At 31.3% G+C, this 18,970-nt stretch overlaps 2 protein-coding genes across 2 annotated transcripts; one reads left to right on the top strand and one right to left on the bottom strand.

Annotated features, from left to right (window-relative positions):
• Positions 1 to 381: 381 nt before the first annotated feature.
• LOC109788048 (EG45-like domain containing protein) lies at positions 382 to 2,527 on the top strand. The gene is made up of 3 exons (XM_020346690.3): positions 382 to 801; positions 1,830 to 2,109; positions 2,308 to 2,527. Exons 1-3 carry the CDS (start codon positions 693 to 695, stop codon positions 2,312 to 2,314), a joined length of 396 nt encoding a protein of 131 aa, XP_020202279.1. The 5' UTR covers positions 382 to 692; the 3' UTR covers positions 2,315 to 2,527.
• Positions 2,528 to 3,073: 546 nt separating this feature from the next.
• On the bottom strand, positions 3,074 to 11,737 carry LOC109788036 (cucumisin). Its single transcript, XM_020346671.2, has 10 exons — positions 11,578 to 11,737; positions 11,384 to 11,478; positions 11,142 to 11,233; positions 10,799 to 11,033; positions 8,246 to 8,765; positions 7,826 to 7,929; positions 7,517 to 7,741; positions 4,495 to 4,606; positions 4,197 to 4,410; positions 3,074 to 3,731 (listed from the first exon to the last, which is right to left on the bottom strand). Exons 1-10 carry the CDS (start codon positions 11,659 to 11,661, stop codon positions 3,202 to 3,204), a joined length of 2,211 nt encoding a protein of 736 aa, XP_020202260.1. The 5' UTR covers positions 11,662 to 11,737; the 3' UTR covers positions 3,074 to 3,201.
• Positions 11,738 to 18,970: the final 7,233 nt, after the last annotated feature.

Raw genomic sequence — 18,970 nt, 5'->3', positions numbered from 1 at the left:
ACTCGATTTTAATTTTGAATTTGTCATCTTTTTAATTCGTATAGATAAAAAATATATAAAAAGAACTACTAAAACAAACTACTTTATAATTATTTATTCTTGTTAAAAGATTTATTTATACAAGTGGGAAAGAGATACTAAGTGACTAACACTATAATTTAAGAAAATAATACAATAGGTAATTACTTAAAAGTGTATGAGAAATTTACGTGAGAAATTGTGAAGTAAAAGAAAGGGAAAAAAATAAATAAAATTAAAAGAGATAGTTATAAAGATAAAATACTTCAAAATTTATATACACTAAAAAGTAATATCTCTTTTATTATTTGTATCAATTAAAATAAATCAAAATACAACACATTTATTCTTTAAAAAAAATATAGTCTTCGAATTTATTAGATAAGACAAGGTCTTAAAATAATAAATTTGAATTTAATTTAATCATATAAAATCAATTTATAATAAGAAATTATTTTTTACTTATATATTATATAATTATTTAATTTTTATACTTGATGCGAAACTTTGATTTTTTCCATTACAATAAAACTTAATGGCATGTGAAGAATGAAGATCCCTTCCCTATAAAAGTTATTGATCCCATCCAATTTGGTGCAGAAGACATATTTCTCAAACTAGTTGGGAAAAAATTGAAGTATATACACATCAAATTGTAGCTTCTCTGTAATATTATGGCGAACAAAATGAGTGTAATGTTTGTCATGGGGTTTTTCATCATAAGCCTCATCTCAGTTACATCTGCAATTTCTGGAACTGCCACTTATTACACAGTTTACAAACGTGAGTAGCAAATATTCGTTCTGCATGCGTGCGTAGCTATACTATGGATTATATATTTTCTATCCTTTTTCTGGTTATATAAGTTTTCTGGTTTGCAATATGGTAATCCTAAAAAAATTGATGTAATAGGTTAAAACTTAGAACCTTGTTTTTGTGTATATTATCTAAATTTTTCGTTATTAATTTGACCAATCGTAATAGTTTATTATTATATAAAATGCATCTTAACTATTAGACTATGACATGATTATGATTCGACCTAACACATAATTAACGGGGCAATTTTTTCTTCTTCACATTTTTCTCCCCAAACTTTTGTAATTGATCTATATATGTATATATACATATACACATGCATATGCCTTTTTTCATATATCATACATTAAAAGCATGTTTTCGATGATATTATTTACTTAATTCTCATATATTTTTTATTAAGCATCACCCAAAAACTTGTAACAATAATAATTATGTATATTTTATAAATTTATTTATTTTAATGATATAAAATTTTATTTGTATCGAACAATAATGTGTATCGAGTCTTTTAAAAAAGTTAAAAACAAGTAAATTAATTCTTAATTATAAAAAAGATTAAATAATTGTCCTTTTCCTACGAGAAAACTTCTTAGGAATAACCAAGGGAGAGAGTTACCTTGAGCTTTGGGTGTATAATTTATTTATTTTGTAATATTTTTATAAAATAAAATTTAATGTTTTATGATTTACTTACTTATTTTAATGATTTTTTTTTCTTCTGTTTTTGGTCATTATAATTAAATTTTTCATGAAATGCAATCAGAATCTCACATCAATATAAGGATAAATATGATTTACTTACTTATTTATATTTTTTTTATCAATAGAGAAAAAAATACATGAACAGCAAACTGACAACAATAATTGAACGTAAATCTTTGTGCGCTTCTTAGTACTTCAAGCTTATCGATTCTGAGACGATAACATGTTAAATTACATATATATGATTAAACGAAGACGATAACACAGTGAATTATACTAATTTGCAGCATCTGCATGCTACGGGTACCAAGAGGAGGGCACAATGATAGGTGCTGCAAGCGACGCATTGTATGCGAATGGGGCTGCATGTGGTAAAATGTATAAGATCACATGCACAGGTCCTACCAACCAAGGTGTGCCTCAACCATGCAAGGGTGGGAGTGTTACTGTCAAGATTGTGGATCGTTGCCCTTCCCCCGCTTGCAAATCCACCATTGATCTCTCCCAAGAAGCTTTCTCTGCAATCGCTGACCTCAATGCTGGAAAAATTAACATCGACTACACCCAGTAACTACTTTCATTTTCATCTCAATTTCCATAACTTATTAGATACTTTAAGACTTGATTTCAGACTCTCTGCATAACATTCTTAATTTGTCATTCATATATGTTAAATTCACTGGGTAGTATACTCAAGCCTAATCTACCAATTTATTTATGTAACTGACTATGTTTCTTTGCCATGTGTGGTTAATTATGTTTCAGGATGTGACGCTCGCTCGTAGGAGAAATCAATAACCCTGCTCCTTCTGTCTGCATGCAGAGCTATTGAACTTACATTATATATTGTACTAAATAAATTTGAATAACTCTATGAGATGTGTGTGATGGAAAAACAAAAACTTCTTCCATTGCAACTGTTGTATCGATAAAATGTATACGATCTAGTAACACTGGACCCCATATCATTTGGTCTCTTTGTTTATTGACTCGATCAGAAGTTTTAGAATTGGCAGTAATTAATTCGTAGTTATTTTCTGGTAATAGATAATAAATAAAAATTAGCTATATAAGAAATAATTACAAAATATCAAAATAGTTAGACAAAATCCTAACTACTTTGTAGATAATTTTTATTTTTTTTTAACTGTGGTTAATTTCTAACTCGGGAGAAGTAGTACCTCAGGAAATGTTGGAGTTGTTCTCTAATTAAAATTATAATTTTATTATGATAATTAATGTTAATCTGAATTTAGTAAGTTACCAGAGTGAAATTCTACTTTTGTCTAGGAGAATAATATCAAAATTATCATATTTTCATAATAAATTTTGAGTTTGGCAAATTTGAATTTTGAAAGAATGTTAAAGTATGAAAGAAGAAAGAATTGAGTCTACAAAGTTAAACAATTGCATAAGTATATCCCTTATGAGCCTTGTTGAGAAAAAAAAAATTGAGTGAAAAAATTGAAACTTAATTAAATCATTCAACATGTTTCAATGTACTACTAACTAGATTTAATAATACTATTGATAGGAGAAAAGGCTCACGGTAGTGAGCTTATTTGCATTCATTTCTTCCTAGACTTACAAACATCATTATTCAACTTGCATTTCAATTTATTTTATCTTGTTCCACACACTTGGGATCAATCAACTCTATTACATTCCCATTCTACCATACACTACAATTGGGCTTCTAACTTGATGACTACCATCATCCCAAATCAAAGAAGCGGAAATTATATCCAGATTAGTTATCCCTTCAATTATGAGTGAGAATGACTTTTTCTGTCCAATAGACGTGAAGGAAAGAGTACTAGGTTTCACTTGAATTTGTAACAAAGGTGAAGCAATTACACGGGCTTTATAAGTAGCCGTTGCTGATCCAACATTTGTAACTGTTCTGAAGTAAGCACGACTAAAAGTTGAGTGGTTCGTAAAAAGAGCAAATGATGGGAGGTTTAATTCGTATACCGCTCTCTTACTAGCTTGTACTTTGCAACTACTATGATCTTTGGTGAGGTTTCGAAGCATTTCATCTGTATACCCTTCTCCACATAAGAATTTGATATAATCAGCTTCACTAATATCATATACTAAACCAGGATTTGCAGCCTTAACAGGATTAATTAGGCCCGCTCCATATGCAAATTCAGCCTCGGGATTAAGAACATGACTCATTGGAGTAGCTATCATTAAAATGCAATAGAGATGGTCAAATTTCGCTAATTAATTAGATGACATTAACAATAAATTAAGAATAATGTAGAAACTCTAATTGTTGTGTGTAATTAGTTAAAGAGAAGTGCTAAAAATGCAGTTTGATACATTTTTTTTATTAGTTAAAATTTATTGACAACTACAAAAGTAGAAGTAAGAATTATTAAATAAAGAATGAGATTCATTAAATTTTATTATTTTTGATAAATTTTTACTAATAAAAAATATGTTAAAAAGAGTGTGATATCTAATGTAATTTTAATAAATCAATCATAATGTGTTAAAATAACGTATATTATTAATATTTCTCTCTCGATTATACAAACGTACTTATATCTTAAAAGAATTATGTTAGTATATTGTAATTTAAGTTTTTTTAAATATTCTCAAGGTACACGTTATTACTAATTTTGCAAAGTTATTAGACTCATTACCAGTAGTCATCAACGCAGACTTGATCATAGCAGGAGACCAATTAGGGTGAAATGATTTGATATATGCAGCTGCTGCAGAAGCATGAGGGCATGCCATTGAAGTGCCAGAGATTACATTATATTGTACTTTTCTTTTGTCTCCTTTAACATCTGAAATTGGGCTAACTGGAGACCATGCAGCTATAACTTCAACTCCAGGGGCAGCAATGTCAGGCTACAGTATCAATAATGAGAATTTGATATATTATTTAAAGATGGCATTGTTCTGGATTATATGACACATTATATTTAAGGTTACCTTTAGAGTATTCGGTGTTATTGGATTTGGACCTCTTGATGAGAACGAAGCTACGAAAGGAATTAATCCATCGTTTATTTCTTCACTCTTAAATATTGTGGCCGTAGCATTTCTAGCAATTGGTAGAACAACAAATGAGAAAATGTTTTAATTCAATATAGATTAAAAATTATTTAATAAAAATTTTATTTTTGAATAGATTTTAAATTTAATTATGACATCTCTTTAACATATTTGGTAGGATAGATCCTTGAAAGAAAAAGAAAAAAGTAAATCTAAATTTCAATGAAATATTTATTATTGAAAAAAAATTCAAGTCTCACATCGTTTATAAATAAAATAATTTAAAAAATATATAAGTAGAAGATAATTCTAAGATGATATTAAAACTAACTAGATCTACTCTAAAAAGATCACTTAACAACATTGATATATACAGGCACCAAGTCCAATAGTATTGGACGTGAGATAGTATATTGAAAAAAACACAAATCTTGCTTACCCTATATCATTAAAAGTGATCATCTAGAATATATCTACATATCAAGTTCAATAGTACTGAATGTAAGGGAATGTATTGAAAAAAAAAAATCAGATCTCATATTAATCAGAAATAAAACAATTAAAAAAGCATATAAGTGAGAGACAACCTTCATCTTACAAATCTGTTTTATAACTTAATTTAGGCTTATAACTTACTTTCTAAAATGGTATTGGAGTATATCAACGTCTATATCCTAATTATTATATATTATTGTGGGCTTATTAGATCACCCATTATCGAGTGTTATTAAACCATCTTCAGATGTTCACTTCTCGACACGAAGGAATGTGTTGAAAATCTCATATCAATTAGGAATAAAGTCATAATAGTATATATAAGAGGGAAGTAATTATTACTTTACAAGTAAGTTTTATAAATTTGAGTTAAACTCTTAATTCATTTTTTAAGATGATATCAGAGTTATCTAAATCTACTCAAAAAGAGTCACCAACCATTTGATACACCCTTCAAGTCCAATAATGCTAGGTGTGAGGGGTGTATCAAGAAAAACTCAAGTCTTTCCTATCATTAATCATTAAAAAAGGTTGTTCATCATTTATTCACGTATCAAATCCAATAGTATTTGTTGTAAGTAATATTTTGAAAAAAAATTCAAGTACCATATTGACTAAAGATAAGGTACTTAAAGATATAAGTGGGAACAAATCTCACTTTACAAGCTAATTTTGTAAGGTTGATTTAGACTTCTAACCCACTTTCTTTATATTTATTGTTTGAAACCAACAAAAATATGAAAAAGAGAGTTATTTTTAATGTTTAGAATGTTTTTCTCTAAACTAGGTAAAAATCCTTGAAAAAGGATTTTTTTTATTATAATAACAAAAACGTCCTTGTTTAGAGTTGTGTTTTATTATATATTTTATAAACTTAAAATGTTATTTAACAAAAATGTTTTCCTTATTCTATTTGACAAAGTCGTTAGGGTTAGCTTAAGGATATTTTTCCTAAATAGACATGTAGGCATCGAGTTTTGTCCGGGCTTTATCTACAAGGGTCGGGAGACTTCTAAGATAAGAGAAGCAACCCAAGGAGTTGAAGAAAGGTACCAAGACGGAGCACGAATATCCGAGAGGTATTTCTACATAAAAGGGTCAAAATCCTAGTCCTAAGCTTGGAACGACCGTTCCTAGAGGCAAAAAGATTGTTCCCCTTCTTTGCATGTGTGGCCTTGAACGACCGTTCCCCTTTGCACAAAGTAGTGCATTTTTGGTTTGTGGAATAGTCATTCCAAATTGGGAACAACCGTTTCCCTTCCCTGGACGCCTATAAAAGCGTGTCAAGGGTCCATTCTTAGGGCACACTTCATTCTCTCCCCTCTCTTTGACTCTTTTTACATTACTCTGAGTGAAATAAACTAATTGCAGTGCCTAATTAAGAAATCTCTGGTCCTTTTGACAGAAATTTCGGAGTCTCTAATTAAAAATTTTGAGCATCAATGAGGTCTTATAGAGTGTGGAGTCTACCAAAAAGCACTCATAAACAACTTTACAAGAAATTATGTATATAAAAAAGTAGAGCTGTCAAAATGGGCTCAGCCCGGTGAGCTAACCTGTCCCACCACGGGTTCGAGCCGGGTTGGGCAAAATAAAAATTGAAAATTTCAATACGGGCCAATTTTGAACCCGGCTCACTAACAACCCGGCTCACCCGGGTTGAACCCGTGGTGAGCCGAGATGACCCACCAACCCGTTAAAAAAAATTATGCTTCATCTTTCAGTTTATTGGGCCCAATTGCCCAAATGAGCATTATAGTTTGAATTATATTTTAATTATTGGGCCCAAAAGAGTATTTGAGATGATTTTGAATTAATTTGTTTACATGAGATTATTTGGATTTTATTTGATTGTATTTAGAATTATCATTTAATTATGATTTTGGGCTTTAATTGTATATTAAAAAATTACATTTTTTTTAAATTAGGTGAACCAACCCGTTTAACCCACCAACCCGTGGTGGGCCAGGCCGGGTTACCCGTTTTGACAGCTCTATAAAAAAGCTTACTTCAGAGGTTCCAACTTCTTTCCTATTATTTATTGTTTTATTTAGTGATTTTCTTGTATGCAATAGAATAGACATCATATAGATAATAAAGTAATATGTATGTAATAGATTAGGAGTAATGTAGACATAAATTGTTATGTATGTTTAATAAATAGAAGTGAAAATTTAATTACGTTGTTATAATATTAAAATTGTCATAAGATACCAAGTTCAGACATTATAGGATACCTAATACCTTTCCCACACATAACCGACCTTCAAACTTGGCTTTGACTGTGAAGGCCAAAGTCAAATTTTTAAAATCTATTTTCTTTACCTGATGTTTTATGCAAAAAGACATTCCAAAGTTGACGAGATTTTCAAACAGAGTTTCAAACCATCTGTCAATTAAGTCAATTGCATTTTTTTGGAAATACTAAGAATTTTTCAGTGGATTCTAAAATATTGATCTATACCTGGTTGAAGTTATGTAAGAATGGATGAGTCTTTGGTTCCATGGAGAAAGGATCGCAGCAGGCAGGACAAATGCACTGGCCGAATCTTGAGGGCTATTACTTCCCAATATAACACCAACTGCCCCAATCCCAGATAAAGAATCGATGTCTGTACCATGAGTTATTTCACACAGAACAATCTTTCCCTTCACTGAATCTTTATCCAAAGAGTTCCGTATGCAATACCTGAGCAATAACGTAAGAAATTGAATATTTTCCCCCTTTTCTTAAAAACACAACCAAGAAATTAGAGAATTCATTTGGTGATACCTCGATGTGGAGCTGTTATGTCCACCAGCAATGTTGGGTATATCTCCACCGTAAATAAGTGGATACAATTTTTTCTTAAGATTAAATGTGTTAATTGAAACCCCCTGTACATAGGTAGAACCTCCATTAAAGTTAGCCTTGTTTCTTTGAATATTTCAAGTCAATTAATTAAGATGAATTCAATTAAATTTATATATCACGACTCGGACTTCATAGTTGATTCGGGTAGAAATAGGCTTATCTCTCTAAGTAAATTTTTAATTCATATAAAAGAAATGTGATTTGAAAAAAAAATCTCTATTAAAAATAACCGATCAATTTTTCAATAGAAATTAATCTCATGTGTCGCATCGATATGTAACAGAATTTAGAATATGTATATATATAAGAGAATATATATATAAGAGAAATGATATATACCTCATAAACAGCTCCATTGCCCAACTGCACCTTGGTTACAATCTTCCTGTCAAAAGAGCTAGCCGCCACCGAAAGTAACCAGGGTGCTAGATTTGACATAGAGGAAAAAGACGGACCCTCATTACCGCCAGAATTTGACGTTAAGATGCCTCTTTTCATTGCATGGAAACTTCCTATATGGGTGGGATCTTGAAAATACGGAAAGTAGTGTACAATACGTGGTCCTATTGAAATAGAAATGATGTCTACTCCATCAGAAATAGCTTCATCAAATGCTGCAAGAATGTCATCATCATGGCAATGTTCTTTCCAACATACTTTGTAGACAGCAATTCGGGCAGATGGAACTCCTCCGCGGGCAGCCCCTGAAGCTAACCCAAATAGACTCACTGAGTTAACTGAATTTCCGGCCACCGTCGATGCACAGTGTGATCCGTGACCTTCAGCATCCCTGGGAGATATTATATCCTCTTTCGCAAACTCGTGTTCCAGATTGAAGTACTTTGCGCCAATTATTTTGCTGCACATAGTTTAATATTGCCTTACTTTTTGACAAAGTCAAAAACTAATTATATCATGTATATATCAAAAAAAATATGAATAACAAATAATTGAACCACTGCAACAAAATTTAATATTATCAATAATTATTTAATAATTATAAATTAATTATTTTTATTTTATTATCTAATAAAAATATTAACAATTAATATATAATAGTCACTAAAAATGTATTTATATCACATCAAAATTTACTATTAATAATAATTATTTATTAGAAAAAATTTAAATCTCATATCGATTAAAAATAACAAAATTAAAGAATATATAAGTAGATAATAACTCTCATCTTATAAGTTTATTTTGTAAGATTGAGTTAAACTTATAACTTACTATCCTACGTGAGTATTAGATTACTTACTATTATCAAACTGAATAGTCTTAAATTTGAGGGAGTGTATTGAGAAAAACTCAAATCCTATTATAAATCATTTTTTAAATTTTTATATACTTTTCCCGACCATTATAAGAGTAATGTGAAAAAATTGATAAAAGATTTTATAACAATTTTTATTGTCACTAAAAATTCATTTTATTATAGTGAATACAAATAAAATATCATATCATTTGAATAAGAGAATTGTGTTTTTATAAAATACACACGTAACATTTCATTGATATGACATCTTTATAGTGATGATTAAATCAAAACAAGTTACAAAATTATATTAATGTAAAAATATGTACATGTCAATCCAACGATATGTAAGACTAAAATAAATTTTAAAAAAAATTGTTTTTTAAATAATAAAGGTCACTACTAGAAAAGTGTTATTTTCTTGCAAATTTTCCTGCAAAAAAATATTCGCAGAAATTTTTTGCGAATTTTCTTGCAAAAAAATATTCGTAGAAATTTTTTGCGAATTTTCCTGTAAAAAAATATTCATAGAAATTTTTTGCGAATTTATTTGCGAAAAATAATTTATAGATATTTCCTATAAATTTTGCTACAATTTTAATAATCGTAGAAATTTTTTTCCATGGTAATAAAAATTTGCAGAAAATATTGTAAGAATTTTATTTTGTTTCTTGCAGATTTTCTTGCAAAAATAAATTCGCAAGTAATTTTTACTAAATGGTAGAAAAATTTTGCAGGTAACTTTTCTTGCGAATTTTCCTGCAAATTTTAATTCGCAAGAAAAATTTAAAAAAAAATTAAATTTATAAGTTTAATATTTTAAAAAAAACTTCAAGTCCCACATCGATTGAAAATAAAGCAATTAAAGAGTATATAAGTTGGGGCAACACTTACCTTACAAGTTGACTTATATGGTTGAGTGTTAGGCTTATAATCTACAATCTTAGAATTTAAAAGATTATGTATCACATTCACATGTTGGAGGCATGGAAACAAATTCTTCGGATGAATTCATTGTGAGCATTTGAAAGTTGAAAAATTATTGATAGAATTTATAGTAATTTAAAAAATATTCTTGCAAAATTTCTTGCAAAAAAAATTCGCAGGAAACTTTCCTGCGAATTTTCCTACGAATTTTTTTTTGCATGAAACTTTCCTGCAAATTTTTTTTTGCAGGAAAGTTTCCTGCGAATTTTTTTCGCAAGAAATTTCGCAGGAAAATTTCCTGCGAATTTTAAAATTCGCAAAAAAATATTATCCACGAAGGTATTACCTGCAGATAAAATTTCGCAGGAAAATTTGCAAGAACAACGTTTCCTGCGAATTTTTATGAAAAATTCGCAAGAAAAGTCGCATGTAATAAGAGAAATTCTAGTAGTGAGGTATATTTTAAATCTTCCGACAAATATATAAAGTCAATTTTCACAAATATGTGATGTCTTTTTATAATAAATGTGACCTTTTTACTTTATAAAAATTAATTAAAAATATTATTTTTGTTAATAGACTTAAAACTTAAACTTTTAACAGTTTTATCCTTATGTCGGTATTGATTATGACTAAAATGTCCGTTGCACATATATACAAAATTATATTAATGTGTGGATGATTAGTAAAGTTATGAAAGTGATTACTTGTTGCAGGTAAAGTTATGACATGATCCTTTCCATCTGCTAGGTGGAGGACCAAATCCTTTGCCACTAAAGCTCTCAGACTCCGGCCAAATTCCCGAGTCCAGTACTCCCACAATTATGTCACTCTCTCTAGTTTCTCTTTTGACATTCTGGGGAAAGTCTATGAAGTTCCAGGATCTTGTTGTGTGAAGACTCTTCTTGGAGTTTGGGAAAACTGAGATAACGTTCTCCATTTCTATTGCAATTCCAAATTAGGTTTACAGTGTGCTTTATCTTCCATATAAACATGTATATAATGAATAATTAAGTTATAGAGGTGTAGAAAGGAGATTATATATGGTACCTGCCGTTCTTTCAGCCTCCTCTTCTGTTAACTTCATGACGAATGCATTAAAGTTCTTGTAGCTGTGAAGTAAGGCTTCTGGTTTGAAATCGCTGGATGCATACATGCACATTTGGGTAGTCAATGTTATAATATATTATATTGTTCTTTTGGATAAGAATCAGAAATAATAAATCTAGCTTTATTCAGTAAGGAAGATATAAGATGTGCAATTTTAAGAAATTGTGAATTATGATACAAACCTGCCAAGAACTTTTTGAGCCATGGCCGTATGAAGAGAAGGTATAGAAGTGGAGTCCATGCCCTTAGGATGATCTCCCATGTAGACAATGTAAGTCTGTATTCAGAAAATGATATCATAGGAATAGTTAATTAAATTAGTAAGCTAGAAAAGATGGAAACAGCATGAGAAAAATATATATAAGTGGGTGTTTGCCTTGCGAACATTCTTGGAATGTGCATGATTAATTATCGAAATGCAGAGAAGAATGAAAAAAAGGCATGGCCTTAAAGAGGCCATATTTGCCACTCCTATGAGATCAAAATGCCTAGCAGATCCAAAAGTTTTAGAGAAGCTAAATGTGTGTGTCTTTTGCCAGTTACACAGATGAGTATTTATGGTGGAAGCGTGGAAAAAAATGTCACTTTATTTTAAATTAAAAAATTTAAATACATATCATATCCGGTAGAGATTCATTTGTTCCATGTACTATACTACCTAACTAGTAATTTTTGTACAAGCACTAACTTTAACAAAAATTCAATACAGTTAAAATTTATGGTTTAGAATTCATGGTTCAAAAGAGGGGGGAAAAAGTTGAATTAAAAAATACAATCTATTGAAAATGAACGATATGTTTATCATATATTGATATAGGGATGAGAGAAAATTTATTATGAGAGATGAGAGGGTTAAAATATACTCCGTAACCCTTAGATTAATTTTACAAATCCCTAAATTTCAACGTATTAAGTAAGAGAAAATTAATCTAAGGACTAATATTTTAGTCCCTCTCATCTCTCATAATAAATTTTCTCTCACTTGATAAACTCCCTATTTATAAGAGTCTTTCTTGTATCAACTCTAGTGGATGATTCTTTACAGAGTTGCAATTTAGTATGAAAGTACGTAGTAGCTCAGAAAGCAACGAAGTAGTTACTTATGTATGAAAGACGATATATATATATATATATATATATATATATATATATATATATATATAATTTATCTTCCAACTTATTTCTCTCTTCATCAATTTTCAAGTTGTTTATTTCTTCGATTCTAGTTTTTGTTTACGTCCGAATACGAGTTAATAGAAATGATTTTCGATCAATGTGATTCTATATAGAATTTATGGTTAAAGTTATTTTTTGAAGAACATGCTTAATGAAAATGACGTTAAAGAAGATAAATTATAAATTTTTGTTGAAGGCAAAATAAAATTAAGGACTCAATGAAGAAAAATAATGAATTAAAAAGAATTGTTTGTGAGAATCAATTCCACTTAAAAAGGAGTCAATTCTCACTAAAAGGAATCAAATCTCTCTTAAAGGAAATGATCCCCATGAGCTGATGATAAGCTTTTCTAAAATCCTTCACTTTATATATTTTTAAAAATAATTAAGAATAAAGGGAAAGTAAAAGCAAAAGTATTTCTCCTAAAAATAAATAAATATTTTCACATAAAATATTTATAAAATAAAAATTATTATAATCAATAAAGGGAAAAGGTTGACGGAAAAGCAATTAACAAAACATAAAGGAAAAAAGTTGACGGAAAAGCAATTAACAAAAAGTAGAAAGAAAGTAAAATCATCTTTAAGTAATAAAAATAATGATTTTAGGTGGTTGAAATCAAAGAAAATTATTTTATAGAAACTAAAATTATAATTTATACGATTTATAACAACATTTTTAACAAAAATAAAAAATAATATTTTTGAGTTTTAAAAAGACAAAAAAATTGAACAAATTAAATCTTATTTATTTTACAAAAAAAATTATATTTAAATTATTCTAAATTTTTTTTTTTTAAATTTGGAACCAAATAAAAATAAAAATAATTGCGTTGGACAAAAGGGGCGTGGAAAACATGGGCACATACTTTGTCACGGGCAAGTATGTTCAAGTCTTCTCAGCACAGCTTGATGTTTGTCCCGTTCCGATCCGTCCAAAGAGATAAGATGGAAGTAATCAACTTTCTCCCTTTGTTTTTACGGGTGAAGTTGTATGACACTTCTAAACTGAGCGCTCATGATAATTATATATTTCATTCACATGGCCTTGTCTAGAAATTTTGAGGTTTAAAACAAATTTTATATTTAAAATACTATTTTTTTTATTATAATTACATTAATCATAATAACATTAGTACTAAAATTGTGAATCAAAATTTAATAATCAAGAATTTTAAAATTATGATCATTCATTCAAACACTATCTTGTAATATAATAAATATCAAAGTAAATTTAAAAGTTTTAATTTTGAATTTTATTTTAAAAATGACAACAATTACAAGTATTATTAATAATATTTTATAAATATTATATATTTAAAAATAATTTTTTTAAATATAATTTATCATTTCTAATAGGATATTACTTTCTTTTATTAGTATTTCTATTAATATTTATAATAAGAAGAAGCTGAACTCACTAACAATGCTGACTAAAACTTAAAATTGTTTCAACATTAATATAATATTATTTTAATTTATTTTCCTTTAAATTTTTTGAATATTGATATTCAAATAAAAAATTTCAAAGTAATTTAATATTTAATTTTTCAATAAATTTGTTAATAAAAGAAAATAAACTCACCCTATATATATATAAATCATTCCAAACTAAAAGAAATAATTTTTAACTAAAAGAATTAGTCATTCTTATTATTTTTCATTAAAATATTTTTAAAATTATTTTTACATAATTTAATCTGAATATTCAATTTAATGTATTTTTTAATATAAAGCAATTGTAAAATAATTTTTAAAATGAATAATAAAAGGTCTCACATAATCTATACAATATTATCATTTATGCATATTTTTAAATTATATAATCTTACTAATAAATTAATATAAATAATATAATAAATATTATTATTTAATAATTAAAATTAATTTTTAGTATATATATAAAATTAAAATATGAAATGGGACCTAAGGCTGCTGCCTCATTGGCCTTGCAGCAGCCACGGCCCTGCATTCTCATGCATCTTATTAGTTTTATTTTTCATTTTTCCTTATTTTTTCTATTTTCTATTTTCCTATTATATATATATATATATATATATATTTATATATATATATATATCACGTTTATTATTATTATTATTATTATTATTATTATTATTATTATTTTATTTTTTTTTCATGTCTCCACTTCAATCTACACTCAAATGAGGTGGACGATACAGTATATTTCATGATATGAAAGTGTTTTATCATATTTATCAACAAAAAGAATTTCATATGAAAGAGATAAATAAGTGAAAAATAAAATAAATAGAAACTAAAAAGAAAGAAATAAAGTGAATAGAAATATATACTTGAAAAACAAAATAAAAATATGAGTGTTTAGAAAAATAAAAAAAGAGAGGAAAAAAGCTAAAAAAAAAATTATATTGTAATTGATTAAAATATCATTTCAATGGATTAAATGTTGATTAGAAATTCTCAACAACAAAAAAAAGTTTCTTAGAAACGAGAGTCAATTGAAATACACGATTCAATAGATTAATTAAAATTGACAATTTTCATTCTCGCTCTTTTTTTTTTCTCTCAATTTTACGGGCGCATAAATTTTTATTTTCCTACTTATCTATTTCTGCACAATTAAACAATCTCATTTTTTACACTGTTATAAAAAAATCTTTTATTTTACATTTCTTCTCCCATATTTATTTATTTTTCCTATCATTTTTATTATACAAAACATACTGTAACGACCCGGCTGGTCACTACACACGGTATAGCACACTAAAACACCAGACAGATAGAACAAGTATATAAATATAGGATCTAGAATATATAAATATACAAGATTCCAGTCTGACTAGAGTTAAAGTGTACCAAGGAAAATTACAACCAAATGCTACTATCCCAAGTAGCTACAAGCAAAATATCCACACAAGCAAATTAGCTCCAAAGTCCGCCGGAGACTCATCCCAAGACGCCCACCTATTTCTGCTCTGCTCCCATACATAGTATGATCATCGCAGTTCCAACCACATGGAAAACATGCAAGGGTAAGCTAGTATTCTTTAAAAATCAAAACATACTAGTAAAGGATTAGCAATGTAAATAAATTCATCGTTATAATTATCAACACATCTGCACAGCTTATATTGCTCAACAACATCAGCACCGTAATGCGGTTATATCAACACTGCTTAGCGGCAACAACAACACCACTCTAGTGGCTATAACAACACCGACTTAGCGGCAACAACAACACCACTCTAGTGGCTATAACAACACCGACTTAGCGGCAACAACAGCACCACTCTAGTGGCTATAACAACACCGACTTAGCGGCAACAACAGCACCATAATAGTGGCTAACAGCACCGACATAGCGGCTATAACAGCAGCAACAACACCACCTCAAGTGGGTATAATCAGCATACAGCTCAGCATTATATAGTACAATACTGTTAAAAATCAACATATAATTCAGCTCGACTCAACAACAAAATTTGACACAGTTCAAAAATATTCATTTATTATTAATCATCAAACAATTAATAATTTCAAAAACTAACTTCCCTTACATGGATAATCCTGAACCGAAATTTGAGCAGAACCTCCTCCTCTTTCTCCTCTTTTCTTTATTCTGACAGAACCACCTCTACCGGATTCCTCTTCCTCTTTCTCTAAGGATTTTCTCTTCCCAAGGTATGAATTTTCGTAACTCCCCAAGCCCCTATTTATAGCAAATTCTGGCTCCTCTACCCGGTACGGCCGTTCCAAAAAGCGGAACGCCCGTTCTGGGCTCGAAAAAGATACGCAAATTTTTGAACTGGAACGGCCCGTTCCAAATACGGAACGGCCCGTTCCCAATTTCCAGCAGAACGGCCCGTACTCCTTTTGAAACGGCCTGTTCTCCCTTTAGAACGGCCCGTTTCACAATCAGAACGGCCCGTTCTCCTTGTCGGAACGGCCGTTCTGAGCCCGTTCTCACTCAAGATTTTTAGTTAAATTTTAAAGCTTGGAACGGCCTGTTTTGCTTTTGGAACGGCCCGTTCCAAGTTACCAAAACACCCTTCAAACTTTTTGAAAATTGCGAAAATGCCATCAATAATTACAATAATACCCCTATACCTTTATAAAATTCACGAAAATGTCATTTTAATAATAAATAATAATAATAAAAAAATAAGGTATTACAATTCTCCCCAACAACAAAAATTTTCGTCCTCGAAAATTCACTTACTTAGAAGAGATATGGATACTGTTCACTGAACTGACTTTCTACTTCCCAAGTTGCCTCACCCGTAGTTGCATCCCAAAGAATTTTCACCAATTTTATGGACTTGCCACGAAGCTCCTTCAACTTATGATCAATTATAGCTACCGGTTTCTTTTCATAAGTCAGATTCTCCTTCACCTGCACCTCATCCATCTCCACCACATGACTAGGGTCATGAACATACTTCCTCAACTGGGACACATGAAATACATCGTGTAGGTTTGAAAGAGACGGTGGCAAAGCCAACCGATAAGCAACCGGACCCACACGCTGTATTATCTGATAGGGACCCACGAATCTTGGTGTTAACTTCCGAGTCTTCAGCGCTCTACCCACACCAGAAGTCGGAGTCACCTTCAGAAACACATGTTCCCCCTCAGCAAACTCTAAAGGCTTACGCCTTTTGTCAGCATATGATTTCTGCCTACTCTGGGCAGTCCTCATTTTCTCCTGAATCATCTTCACCTTTTCAGTAGTCTGTAGGATCAACTCCGGTCCCACAACCACTGACTCACCATCCTGATACCAGCACAGAGGAGTCCTACATCTCCTGCCATATAAGGCTTCAAACGGCGCCATCCCAATACTAGCATGGAAACTGTTGTTGTAAGTAAACTCCACAAGCGGTAATACTTCCTCCCAACTACCCAAGTGATCTAACATACAAGCCCTCAGCAGATCCTCCAAGGACTGGATTGTCCTCTCTGACTGACCATCCGTCTGTGGATGATAAGCAGAACTCAGCTTCAGCTTTGTGCCTAAAGCTCGGTGTAGACTCTGCCAGAATCTGGAAGTGAACCTCGGATCTCGGTCGGAAATAATACTGGAAGGCACCCCGTGCAATCGAACTATCTCCCTTATATACAACTGCGTCAGCTTCTCTAAGGACCACTTGATGTTGACAGGCAAGAAATGCGCACACTTGGTCAACCGATCAACAATCACCCAGATAGCATCACTATTCCTAGATGACCTAGGCAACCCCACGATGAAATCCATAGTAATGCTATCCCATTTCCACTCGGGAGTCTCAATCTGTTGCATTAACCCACTAGGCTTTTGATGTTCAACCTTTGCCTTCTGACAGGTTAAACAGGCCGCCACATACTCAGCTATCTCTCTCTTCATACCAGACCACCAGAAAGTCTTCTTGAGGTCTTGGTACATCTTAGTCATACCTGGATGTATGCTAAGTTTGCTCTTGTGACCTTCCTCTAGCACAGCTCTCCTTAGCTCAACATCCTGAGGTAGGCAAATCCTGCCTCTGAACCTTAAGATCCCATCCTCTCCCAGTTCAAAGCCTACAGCTTTATCGGTACCCAACATCCCAAGAAGCTTCACCAGTTCGGTGTCTTGCAACTGCTTAAGTCCAACTTGCCTCAAGAACTCATTAGTTATGGTAACTGCCCCACAACTAATGTGATCCTGAGCTAACTCCACACAGAGATTCAAATCTCTGAACTTCTCAACCAACTCCAGCTCTCTAATCATCATACTTGTCATGTGGATGGATTTCCTACTCAGCGCATCTGCCACCACATTGGCCTTGCCTGGATGATACATCAACTGAAAATCAAAATCCTTCAGAAACTCCATCCACCGCCTCTGTCTCATGTTCAGCTCCTTCTGATCAAACAGATACTTCAGACTTTTGTGATCACTGAAGACACTGAATCGAGCTCCATACAAGTAATGCCTCCAAGTCTTTAAGGCAAACACCACAGCTGCTAACTCCAGATCATGAGTGGGATAGTTCCTCTCATGAGTTTTCAGTTGCCTTGAAGCATACGCCACCACTTTCCCGTTTTGCATCAACACACACCCCAGACCCTGATGAGAAGCATCACAGTACACATCAAAAGGCTCACCAGAATTCGGTAACACCAACACAGGAGAAGTAGTCAACCTTCTCTTCAACTCCTCAAAGCTCCGTTCACAGGCATCTGTCCAAATAAACGGCTGCTCCTTCCTCGTCAACTGGGTCAGAGGCGCTACTATCCTAGAGAACCCTTCAATGAACCTCCGATAGTAACCCGCTAAGCCCACAAAGCTCCGTATATCCGTGACAGTCCTCGGGCGTTCCCACTGCAATACCGACTCCACCTTAGCCGGATCAACAGCAATCCCCTTAGCTGAAATCACGTGGCCCAAGAACTTCACCTCATCCAACCAGAACTCACATTTTGAAAGCTTAGCATACAATTGCTTCACTTTCAAAATCTCCAACACTGTCCTCAAGTGCTCTCCATGTTCCTCCGGGGTCCTTGAATAAACTAAGATATCATCAATAAACACTACCACGAATTTATCCAAGAACGGCCGGAAGATTCTGTTCATGTAGTCCATGAACACAGCG

Source organism: Cajanus cajan, chromosome 9 (assembly GCF_000230855.2).
Source record: "Cajanus cajan strain Asha chromosome 9, NIPB_CcT2T_4, whole genome shotgun sequence".
Taxonomy (NCBI): domain Eukaryota; kingdom Viridiplantae; phylum Streptophyta; class Magnoliopsida; order Fabales; family Fabaceae; genus Cajanus; species Cajanus cajan.
The sequence above is the reverse complement of the archived record's forward strand: the minus strand, read 5'-3'. Positions and strand labels throughout refer to the sequence as shown.

Excerpts from the sequence above, each read along its gene's own strand:
- LOC109788048 (XM_020346690.3), top strand. The coding sequence starts at position 693 with ATGGCGAACAAAATGAGTGTAATGTTTGTCATGGGGTTTTTCATCATA. Across the intron at positions 802-1,829 it reads TTATTACACAGTTTACAAAC|CATCTGCATGCTACGGGTAC; the intron begins GTGAGTAGCAAA and ends ACTAATTTGCAG.
- LOC109788036 (XM_020346671.2), bottom strand. The coding sequence starts at position 11,661 with ATGGCCTCTTTAAGGCCATGCCTTTTTTTCATTCTTCTCTGCATTTCG. Across the intron at positions 7,742-7,825 it reads CATAACAGCTCCACATCGAG|GTATTGCATACGGAACTCTT; the intron begins GTATCACCAAAT and ends GTTATTGCTCAG. Across the intron at positions 4,411-4,494 it reads TAACACCGAATACTCTAAAG|CCTGACATTGCTGCCCCTGG; the intron begins GTAACCTTAAAT and ends TTGATACTGTAG.